General features: G+C 37.0%; 1 protein-coding gene across 7 annotated transcripts in view; it reads right to left on the bottom strand.

Annotated features, from left to right (window-relative positions):
• RBFOX1 (RNA binding fox-1 homolog 1) overlaps positions 1–12,668 on the bottom strand; it is a 284,067-nt gene that overhangs the window by 259,758 nt on the left and 11,641 nt on the right. For 4 of the 7 annotated variants that reach the window (XM_086622422.1, XM_086622421.1, XM_086622425.1 and 1 more), the window contains exon 1: positions 949–1,035. The exons of the other annotated variants lie outside the window; for them this stretch is intronic. In XM_086622422.1, coding sequence (XP_086478548.1) covers positions 949–1,035 — 87 coding nt within the window. Of the gene's footprint in view, positions 1–948; positions 1,036–12,668 lie in introns of those variants that run through there. 7 annotated transcript variants of the gene reach the window in all.

Raw genomic sequence — 12,668 nt, 5'->3', positions numbered from 1 at the left:
GACAGTAATGAAAATTTGCCTCTTCTCCATAGCTAAATTGACTGGTCACTAGCATGACATAGAAATGCCGTAACACACTTGTGTCTCTCTCGACCATATTCATGCTTGATATCTAACTACTGCCATTGATAGGTTACACTGGTGGGTTTCTTTTCATTTTGTCAGTGCTTGGAAATGTTACTTCAATCCTTTCTTAATGTCTTCTAATACTGCAAACATCAGAATACTTTCTGCTTAATTAGTGTCTACACGATCTATCCAAAATCCTAAGTCTAACAGCAGAAAATACAGTAGTATCACTTTTTGATAAAAATCAAATCAAATCAAAAACAGACAGCACAACAACAACTAAATCTAGTAACTGACAGTTAACTTCTAAAATACAGTACTCTTGCCCTGAAGCAAGATCTTACACTTTCAGGGCTCAGAAGAATTAATATGATGTGCATAAATATTCTGAGAAGGTGATATATTTCTATACACACAAAAGCACAAACCCTTTTTCAGTCAGTGTGACGCATAACACATGAATTAATGCATATTTAACACTATTCATATTTGCTGTGCTAAAACACTTAACCTAAACACATCATGGTAAGTTACTTTGTCTTATGACCTGCCGTGGGAATGCTGACTCCCTCAGAAACCTAGAATGGATAGCAAATCCTCTGCCCTGTGGTCAACCTCGTGAAGCAAAGGCATGAATGTTAAACAGCAGACAAATCAATACAAGCAAATATAGCTCAACTACACCATTTATTCAGCCATGAGAGATGTCAATACACAGATTAGGGTGATCCATCTTTTTGATTTCCTACTGTCTTCTCACTGACTACATGAGAGCTTTTGCCTGTATTAGAAGTGTTTGCTTTCTCAACCATAAAAATTCCAATTATTACTCTAAGTGCACTAGAGTTAAGTTGCTTGTTGGAAGCGGCCTTGCATTACCTGAACAAGTCCAGCGAAGTATGGTGCTGCCGGCAGAATCATTGGCACTCCATATGGATGTAGCAAAACTCCTTGAGACGACAACATGGTTTAAGTGACAGTATTACTCCCACTAAAGCTAAACACATCAATTGAAAGTTAGGGGAAAATCTATATACCAACTTCTTCCAAACTCAGAGCTAGAACCAAATAACTTCTGTCAGGGGCAAAGCCCACATCAGCTGTAAAAAAAAGAAAAAAATTGACGTCAGCAACTCTTAATGTTAAAATTTTCTTCAGAGACAACAGATAGAGACAACAGCTGCAAACCTAACTCTACCAAAAAAGGAAGGTGCTATTTTGGGACCAGCCTAAGTAACATGACTAGCCAACTACTCTTTATCAGTTCAGATTTTTAAGTACTATACACATACAGATCAAATTCTGTACAGATCTACCGACTGGAATTAATTTTCCTATCACTTCTGGCATATACATGACAACACTTACTATCACAAGCCATTTAAAAAATAATCACGTTTAATCATGATTGCATAAATGTTTGTCTGTATTTATATGCTACTAAACAATATTCATGTAAGAGTTTAAGCTTACGGCTGTTACATTGGATACAGTCTGTTTTGATGCAGCATATTTTTCTTGCTTATTATGAATATTTGAGCTAACTAATGCAAGCTAACTACTTCTATTAGTGTAAATTATATTTTAATAGTTTTTCTAACCTTTCACAACATCTATGTTGTTATATTTACCATAGCTTTTTTAAAAAAGAATGAATTTGACCTTTAGAGTATTTAATATCTGTTCTTCAATTAGACTCTTAGCATAAGAGACAAAAGAGAAATTCAGGCTGTTTTCCCCCCTAAACAAAACATTCTCTTTTTAATGTACTACGTGCAAGACATTCTCTTCCACAACTAATAGTTTTTACTTTAGACAAAACAAACTTAGTCATTAACACCTGTTTCATGTGCAATGTACCTTCTATTGCAGATATGACTAATGATAAGAATTACAATTGAGCAAGATTTTTTAAATTCAATAAAGAATTAGCTAGGTGCTTAAAACCTCATGTTACAAGTAAAAAAAATAATAATAAAAAATCCTCTCCTACAGTCTTTGAATAAGCAGGGTGCTTCACATCACTAATTTCAGCTACTTGATTTTGTTGCATAATTACTTTTCCAGATAACTAATTGCAGACAAGATTTGATGTGATACTCAATTATTTAATGTCACATTTTTACCATCGTGAAAGGTTTTCAGTAATTGATTCTCCTGTATCAAGGCAGCTGTGTTGCATGATTTAGAAATCTACCTTAGCAGCTGCATGTTGGCCCTCATTACTATCAGCCTTACACCATTTCTAACTTTAGATGTTGAATTGTGACCCTGTATGATGCTCTTTTGAGAGACTGCCAAGAAGGACAGCAATTGTCACATGATGAAGTGATGTTTACCTAGTTCCATCTCCTGTTACAGAATCGCTTCACTTTTCTGTTGGGGATAATGCTGTTCACACTGGTTATCTGACTATGCTTAGCTATTAATCATATTTCTTGCTCTTTTCTTATTAAGGAGCAGAACTCTGCAAATTAATTATTAGGCATACAGTAGGCTGACACATCGTGGGTTTTGCCAGAAGATTTTCATAAATTCCAACACAAAACCAGTTATTAGATTTCATACAGAAATACAGAAGCAAAAGGTATGTATGAAAAAGCAAGTTGCCATTATAACTCATTTAGAAGTATCTAATTTCTAAAAAACACATTCATTTTAACTATTACCTATTTGTTTGGTCTAACAGAGTGAGGTGCATTTGAAGAGAAAGATTTCTTTTACCTAGGAATGGAGATTATAAAATGGATTCTGCAGGCTTTACTCAAATGACTCCAGTGGGACAGCTGACATACATAAAGATTGTTAAATGGCTCTGCAAAAAAGCTAGTCTTTTTTTTGCTTTAGCATGTATGCACTTGGTAAGGTGTCAGAAAACTAAAAGAGCAAGATGATTTGTACAGGCAAGCACAGGATCAAGGGAAGTGTTTCTGTGATTTGTTTTGGGACAGGTTTTGCTTAACATTTTCATTAATTATTTTGGCACAAGGCAACATGCTGATGAAATTCCTCATGACAACATTGGAAGGTACTGTCAAGACCGAGAAGGATAAGAACATTATATAGAAAGAGTTGCTCAGCCTTATGGACTGCATTAATAGAAATGGGACCAAATTCAATAACACAAAATGTAAGGTCATGATTCTGCTAGTAACAGAAACTTCAGTTGTAAACTCAGAAGGAAGAAAATCAGGACCTCATTGCATCTGTTTAAGGAAGTTGAGCTGCTATGAAATAGCAAATAATCAGTATTTCATAATTAATTTTATTTCTCAATTTCTTAGAGGTACTTCTAATAGCACACGGTTCTCTTAATCCACATCAAAAAAAGTTAAACTCAACCAAAACAGGTGTAGACAAAGTCCTTTTTGTGTTGTTCAGGGGAATGGAGCAACTATATTGTAATGGGAACCTAAGAAAGTTAATTTTTTATCCTAATAAAACAATTTGTGAACAGGGAAGAAAACAGTAGGAAGAAGAGACTGTTTAAGCTAAGACAATCCTGATACATTAAAAATCAAGGAAAAACTAGTTATGAATAAATTTAGGTTGAAAATATTTTTTAGAGTTATTTTTTAAAATTATTTTGGTGTTGGCTAGTGAGGGTCCAGAACAGCCTTCCAAATCCACAGTAACGAAAAAGGATAGCTTATAAAAGAAAATTATATGATACCAGTAGTAGTGGTAGTCTGAACTCAGCAACTTACAGGAGGACCTTCCCAGTCCTTTGCAAGCAGTATTAACATTCAACAAAAATGAAAACAACAAATGTCTAAAAAGCATTTATATTTACTATATTGCAGATTATAATACATAAAAATAAACTTTGAAAACAAACTGTAGTTACCTGTTTTAACGAAAGGATGCTTTGCTTGCCTCACTATAACAACATGCTTCTAAATGTATAGCCGTATGGCACTCCAAATCCAAGCTCTGACTTTCTGGTTGGGCTCTGTGATGATGTCCCATGTGTGCACCAGCTACCTAAGTTCGCACAAACCTCTGTGAATCAAAACCACAGAAGTACAATACAGCTTTACTCGCATCTCCACCCCGTGCCAAATTCTGAACTTATGCCAATGCAACTACATCAGCTTCACCAGTTTATACCAACATATTTTTTTCTCCCTTCCAGCCACACAAAAAGGAAATTTGTCTTAAGTTGTACAGTTCAGCATTAGTTAGCATTAACGGTCACTCCTGTTCTACAAATACATATTGAATACATGATATTTCATAATAAAGGGTGCTGAGGACTCAGGGAATGAGCCGGAAGAGTATTAAATATGCTAACAATTCTGTTTCACTTTAGCTGGATCTTTAGCATGATTAAGGTTAAGCACAAGCCTAAATGTTTTTCCTAGGACAAAGCCAGAATGGTCAGTACTATGCACATCAATCACCTGTCTGAAGCCACTGACAGCAACAGTACTTACTTCCTGCCTACTCCAGGGTTCTTTCTCTGTGCAAAATATTAAGTATGTGTGGGTGGAAAAGGGGAGATAGTCTATTTTAAACAACTATACAGCTTTCACTTCCATTATATTCTAGAAAATTATAATGCTGTTAGAAAAAAAGTTACATGCTAAGCCATTTTCAGTATGCTAATGGATAGCATCTTTCAGTTCTTTCCAAATTCCCCCTTTTTTCCCTTTAAAAATTGTCAAGGATTTTCTGAAACTGAAACCTGATTTTAAAAATGAAAGACAGGAGAAAGAAAAACACAAAAAACCAGATGAACACTAGTTTAATATATAAAATATATACACACAAAAATATATAATATATATAAAAAAATATATAATCTTATTTGTTTCATTTCTGCAGAATTTTGCTAAAAGATATTGTTCATGAAAATGAATCTGTAGTTTTAAATATCAGCAGCAATATAAGAATTTAGTCACATTGGACTGAAAACTCCCAGGTGATGCTACCCGAATCATAGCTAAGAAGCTCATACAATACACACCTTTTTAAAACTTGTTAATTAAAGACTATTTTTGCACCAGTAATACAAAGCATCATTTGAATATATTAACGTAAGAGACTATAATTACTCTACTCAGAAATTGACTGAACAACCAAACTTGCAAAATCTGACACAGTAGTCTTGTTATGAACTTGCCTTCTAGAAAGAAGCTGGTTTTCAAGGTGACCAGCACAGGTTAAGCAAGCTAAGGTAGCAGTAGAAGGTCACAAAATACAGAAGCATTTCAGGCCCAGCAGTCTAATGCCATAATCTTTATGTTTTAGCACAGAACTGAAGCTACTGACAGGAATCTTCTAACAGTGATTTCACTGCAGACTTGCTAAAAAGTCATTTGAAATGGGAAGGAATTGGAGACCGCTGTACAGTACGGATCCCCACAGAAATAAATAAAGCCAGAAGCATGCCTGAAAACTGGGCTACACATTCAGGTAGAACAAGAAAAATGAAAGTGATGCAAGAAAGGCCAAAGTTTTGATCTCACCTGCATACAACAGCTAAATGGCACATTAGACAATGAAAAAAATATTCCCCCAGGCAAAAGCAGATGCCTAGTTTTTCTATGGTTCAAGGTAAAAAAGACTTTAGCAATCTCCCTGGAGCCGCATTGCCTGGAAAAGGCTGACACCTGCAATGCAGTCACCAGTCAATCAATGATGTATGCTCTCATCAGATCCCGACAGAAATAATCTGTTTACACCATCTTTCTACCAGATAATTAATACTTCCCAATGCCTATACCTAGTTCAAAATACCATAAACAATGGTTTTTCCAAATACTCTACACAACCAACAAACTTCAAATAATTTCTACTTCTTTTCTACACTGGCCTAACTTTCCCATCTCACAGATCATAAATAATTCAAGTACCACTTTGGCACCCTCTTCATAGCTTAATGCTATGTCATATTTGGTTCCTTTAAGCCTCCTGTTTTCCGGCCACCTTTCCTATTCTCCAAATGCTCTCTGTTTTCTCTTTAAGATTTCTCAGTAGTTTTCTGGTAAAGGAAAACCCAGAACTGAGAGGATGAAGTAGTTTCCAAGTCTTCTGGCGGTTTCCATCATCCACAGCAACTTCAGATTACTGTCCCTAAAAAAGTATTACTAGATCAGTACCACGCATGCTCCAAAAGAGAAGGTGAGCTGCCTTGATTAGCATTGCTTGAGGTAAGTAGACCCAGGCATTAAATGAAATATTGGTAGACAGAAAAAGCTGTCCTGCATGTCTTCCCCCACCTTCCCAACCTTGACTGCTGCCACTTTTGTAACTACTACATTTGTCTTCCAAAGACTATTTCCACCTTTCTGCAAAAACCATTTGGGACCAAAGGCTCTTCAAGGGCATGAGAAGCATTATCCAGACTTGACCCTTGTCCTCAGCTGCTGACTCTATTCCACTCTTCTAAGCAAAGCTTGAAGTACATGTAGGAGCTGTTTGCACCAAGTACCAATTCCCCAGCCAACTTCTATTACACTTAACAGCAGAACCAAAAGACAACATGGTTATTTCAATGACTTTTAAAGCAGAAAACATCACATATAGAAATCAAAGTTACCTACTGATCTCATACTGATACAAGTATTGTGGATGCTGTCAGAGTTTGTCAAGCTCATTAAGCATTTCAATTTACACTAGCATATAGAGCAAGGATATAGGGACTGTTTACAACTGGGAGAGCCCATCTTTTTCAGGCATGTGGAGCACTAGTGGTATACCGTACATTTGGTACTAACACATTTTTCTTCTGCATTTAAAGCTTTTATTTGAAAATTACATTAGCTCTTATAAGCAAATGAAAAAATAGCTGCAGTTCGAGATGAACCTAGGTGATTCTTTCAATCAGAAACCAACAATGCTTCAGTCCCACTGAAGTTCAACTTTCTAGCATTCTTCTTTTAAATACACAATGACGGTAAATTTAGACACTTCAAAGACAAATAAAGATAAATAATTACAGTCCTGCTGACTATGAGAGCTTCAGACAGAATCACCTCATGCAAAAACCTAGGAAGCACATTAGAGAAACAGCTTGTAGCCCTAGAAAAACCAAGGCTTTCACATTAGAGGTCAATTGGTCATACATTATTTGAAGTGCAATATCTCAGCCTTTGAGTACACGGCCAATTCTTTTTCTTCAGTTTGAATAACTCCAAACTTTGTTGTTATTGTTGTCAGTGCCCTGATTTACCTGCTACTCTAGTATCTCACTGGCTGAAGCATGGCCTGTTTATTTGTGTTTCTTTTGGAATGCTCCCACAAAGATCACTTCTCCTTTCCCTCCTTGCATTGCCCCGCAACATACCTTTTCACTACCTCACCAACTATATGGTACTTGTCATCACCTTCAAGGGCTCACTTCAGTCTATTCCTACCCTAGCTACTACTGTGAACAACTGAAAATTAATTTCTTTATATTGCCTTGAACATTACACTCCTTCACCTCCTAACAACACTCAAAACAGCATCAATGCTTTCACTCAAGACTTCCTGATACCAGGTAAGAACTTCCTATAGAAATCTCTGAATATTCTCTTTTAACCTATAAAACCTGCTCTTGCCAGAATGCCACACAAAAACGTTAACTCAAGGATGAAGTGACTGCTGAGTAGCATGACAACCCATATCTCTGCTCCTCTGCAAGTCAGCTATACATTTGTATCCATCTTAGACTGTAAATTCCTTCTGAAAAGAACTGTGTCTGGTACAAGGAGACCATTGTAACAGGAATATGAAAGAACACACACACTCAAAAGGTATACAGCTACTTAGCTTAATTTTTTCAGGAATGTGTGAAGGCAGACATTTTTACATAAATGGCTTGCTCTCTTCTATATCCTTAGAAACCTTCAGTTCCTGCTTAGACTAGATGGCTAGAGATACATATATGTCTCCTGATGGCAGATAGAGCGATTTACCCTTCAGTGTGTTACAAAACACGCTCACGTACATAGGTGATAAATGTATTTTAGAGAGAGTAAGTAGGTCTAAAAAAATGGAGTTAAGGGATGCCTCTGTGGCTGGACTTTCCTTTGGCTACCACAGAAATGTGAGGACCTGTCATCATCCACGCATATCATGGCACAAAACCAGAGAACAACATGTGACCCACTACTCCGTGAAAAAAACAAATACTATAGGTGCCTTTTGATTCATCTGTGTTTTCATATGAGTTAGAAAGACTCCGAATCACAACCAGATGTGTCTTTTTGTGCCAGCATTCATGTCAAAATTAAAGCAGAATGAATCTGGGAACTTCAGTTATTTAATGTTCTGGGCACTGAACTAGGAAGAAGCATAACATTAGACTACGCACGAAGTCACACAGAAAATCATTTTCTAAAGCTACAAAAAGTGGTGCAGCACACATGGTGATGCAAGTCATTTGTAGGGCAGCTCCTCCAATGAACAGCTCCGTGGCCCTGTACGATTCTATTTATGAAGGGAGTTTTCCTGATTGTCTCCTACTGTTCTGGATCACTCAGAAAAGTCAGCTGCAGAACTGGAGCAAAATACTATTGCTTTAACTACCAAGTGTTGATTTTGACATACGTACCCTAACACTCCTTCACAACACCAAAGATGTGTTGCAAAGGTCTTCCCTATGTTTCTTATGTCTTAATGGACACTGCATTGGTTTCCTTTTCTTACTGAGTTTTATTACATAACTCTTATCAGTGGATAGTGTACCAAGCCAGCTGTATTTTCACTGTTGGCTTCTTTGAGAACAAACTCTTTCCCATCTCCAGGCTATTTCAGATATCTTTCACTACTCTGCTCTTGAGTTTATCTGCCATTTCTTAAAAAGTTGAGATAAGCCCTCAATCTATGTGAAATTAAGCTCTTTCAAAAATTTTGCATGAAATGTAGGACACTTTCAAGATTTCATGCTTTCTTGACATCATGCAGTTACATAGCCAAACTATTGAAAATTACATACATGACAGATAAGCATCATCACACGTATCTTTTTTTAAATAAAGTCAGGCTAGATATATGTACCTCACAAAATATGTATTACTATCACACTTTCACGTATCTTCCTTCATCTCATTCATTTATTCTTCTCTTTCATATGCTGCATATAAGATGCCCAAGAAATACGTATTTTTGCATGTGTTTTGCCAACAGGTAGGAACAAGCTGAAATCTTCCACTTGGGGTACATTCATCTGCAAATACAGACCTGCAGCAACAAAATATATTTTTTTCCTTGCAAATCAGGAGCAGAGTGACTTCTAATCAATATCCACTTTTAATGAATCCTATTGATATACCCAAGCAGTGCCATGACAGATCATCATCCACTCCACACAGGATTTTTGCCAACACTTGAGCACACAACCAGTATCAGTTCATGGCTATCTTCTTGTTGACACCAACATGCATAAAATAGGATCTCAGGAATATAACAGTGTACTCTAGAACAGACAAGCCACCTTCCTGTCACTGTCATCTATCAGGCTTTGGTTGTGTGGAGATGACAGACAGACACATATTTTTATTGCCAAATCTGGTCAAACAGACTTATCTTTATTGCTGTAGTCAGACTACTCTGACTACTGTATCACAGGAAGTTATGACTTCTTCTTGACCCCAATTAGCACATTCATTATTCATCAAAGTACAGTTTTCATTTACTTCCCTTGGGAACAGCAGAGTATCACTGTGAGGATCTTTCAGTACAACTTCACCTCCTTAATACACATGGGATTTGCTGACAAGTAACAGCTACTCATTCCCTTGAGTAAAGTTCATATTAATAAGACTGCATAGTGAATCATGAGATGGTATTAAATCATGCCTCCTGCCTGTATAAATACATCATTCAAGCACCCTACTATGCCAAGTGCAATGGTTTGATTGCAGAAACCAGCATAGGGTAGATATCCTAAGTGAGCAGGGTGCCTTGGAGAAATAACCTAATCAAACCCCAAAGTAATAAAGACCCTACAGGTCTTTAAAGGGATCAGAGGGAATTTCTGTTCAGAACTGACAAATTTCATATTCTCCAGAGATAAAATACCAAGACTTGAAGGCGTTAGATGTAACGCAAGCTACAATTCAGCTCTGTTCAAGACACCGGCAATAGTTTAAGTACTGAAGTTTAGTCAAGAACTACAAGCTAGGAGCATGAAGTAGGCCAGATTTGGCTGAAAGCATCAGAAAGCAGTTGATACAAGGTTTCCCTCCAAACCCAAATACCACAAAGTTAAGAAAGGTTTTTCAACTGTACTGCTACTTCATGCCTGAAGTCAATTCAGTCTTGTAGGTATCTCCTAATGCAACTGTTGGAGACACATTTAATCCCACGTTCAGCAATTCAGCGGCCACTCCTAAACTCGCTCTTATATCTTACAGGCAGGTGAGGTGCTGTGCATGGCCTATCCAGCCAACAGATCACACAGCATAGTAGCACCTGCCTTTTACTGGGATGGATTGGATCTCTTCTGCCCATAGTCTGAGGGTCTGCGGCTGAAGCAGGTCAATGTGAGTGGAATTGCTCTGGTACTCTCTGCAGGCACCTTCACGTAAACAGTTAGTACACAGGAAAACTACTTTGAAAGAATAAAGCTTCCTGGATTAAGCTTTAACAAAACTTCCTGGTAATACAGTAACTAGATCTCACCTTAAAGAATCATATCCTGTGTTTTCTTTCCTTCCTTCCCCCAAGACCTCTCAGACAATATTCACTTATTCATTACACATTCCAGTCCTAGATAACTTCTCTACCAAACAGGTGATTTTCTTCAGCAATCACAGTGGATACTGAATTCACGTGAATACTTGATTTCTAATGTTCTCTCTCACAAAAACTTCCTGAGGACAATGTAAACCTGCAGGGATGGAGCTACTCCTAAGAATAACAGAAGAGGATAGAATAAGCACTGAAGAACAGAAAATATAACGCTATTGTATCAATGCCAGTTGGTAAGAGTCTTTTCTGTCATCCACTTCTCAATCTTTTTACTTTTGGTTAATTCCACTTTATACTAGAAGGGAATAAAGAAAGGATGGCCTTTTTAATCTCACCTTCATTTAGGTTTTAATCAACCTTTGTCAGTGCCCTTGGAGAGCTCCAGCAAAGGACTGGTGTAAATTTGTGGACAGAAGAAGGACAACCGAAGAGGATTATTTCTATTTTTATTGAAATCAGTACTCTAGCTGACTTTAGCTGATATTAAGGTTATTAGCTGAATAGGAGTAAGATTTTATTGCCGTAAGAAACAAGACAGAGAGTAGTCTCCTCCTAAGACTGAAGATATGCCCAGTTCTCCTGCAGTGCGACATAGGAGGATCAGACACCAAAAATTTAACTCACTCTTTCACTAAGAACATCTTACCTTTTCTCAAGACATTTCAGTAGTGATTTGTCCCTAACCAGATGCAACCCATGATATTGTTTAGTAAAACCACAAAACAACAAAATGCATGTTACTGAAGACTAGAAACAAATGAAAATAAGAAATTTAATACTCCCCTACAAGTTTTGACTTGTGTTACTCAACAAACATGGATCGTACTGGAACTTCACATCCTGTTGTTCCCAAAGACATAAACTTTTGCGTATCTGGATTATAAATGCTATTATTGGAACATCTCTCTGATATTGCAATGACAGAAAAGTGCTACATAGCTGCTTCTAGAGAACTGTCAGGTTTCAGGATTATTAATGAGTCAACTGGGACTGGTGAATTCTTATATAAGTTATTTTCAAAGGTTTTTATAATTCCCTCTTTTTTTTTTTTTCCTTAATGATAGGTCTCCTTCACAGCCTGCTTCCTTAGATGCTTGTGTAATCTAGCGCTACTGCATAAGCAATGGAAGTTAAACTTTGTTGTTGTCTACTGACCTATCTGGCCATTTGTGATACTAATAGAAGAGCTAGATTTCCTGAACCTGAATTCTTATCCTCTACTGTTCAGCTCTGATTAGCTCTTTAAAATCATACAAACAAAACACTGAACAGTTTTGAGCTCCACAGCCCTAATTCTTTGTGAAGCTATGCAAATAACCAGTGCTCACCACTATCACAGCTCAGACATCACCTGCTATAACTCAGCTTCCTTCATAAATCTGTGAAGATAACTTGCCCTTAGTTTCCATAAAGCAGTTTCAAAGTTCATCTTCTGCTGAAAGTAGGTATGCACCACTTGTATATTTAGTGCAAATAAGTACTTAAAACTATTCTCAAGCAAAACATACAATGTGATGATGAGAGAAAAAGCACAGACTGTACTATAATGCATTAATTTTACAGAAAAGCCAGGGATCATATCCTTCACAGAAGTAAATAAACTGTGTAAATAAACTACTTCAGCAGAAATTCTGATCCTGGTTTTCTCTCCCATTAAAATCCATCTCTGCATTGCATACCAGAAAAAATCCCATGAATGCTCTATTCCCAAGCACACATTTGAAGACACCTGACTGATTTGTTTGGTTGTATATAAATACATATGTTTATAACGAGAGTTCCTAAGAGATACACCCTACCAAACCATTCCGCAATAAAGATTATAGAAAAAACCCCAAACAAAACCACAGTTCCTCTCCCCCTGCATCTCACAGTGGGTTTCTGGAAACACCTTGAAGCTCCTCACAAATAGCATT

The sequence above is a fragment of the Tauraco erythrolophus genome, chromosome 17 (assembly GCF_009769465.1).
Source record: "Tauraco erythrolophus isolate bTauEry1 chromosome 17, bTauEry1.pri, whole genome shotgun sequence".
Taxonomy (NCBI): Eukaryota; Metazoa; Chordata; class Aves; order Musophagiformes; family Musophagidae; genus Tauraco; species Tauraco erythrolophus.
This window is presented reverse-complemented; position numbering and strand designations above follow the sequence as displayed.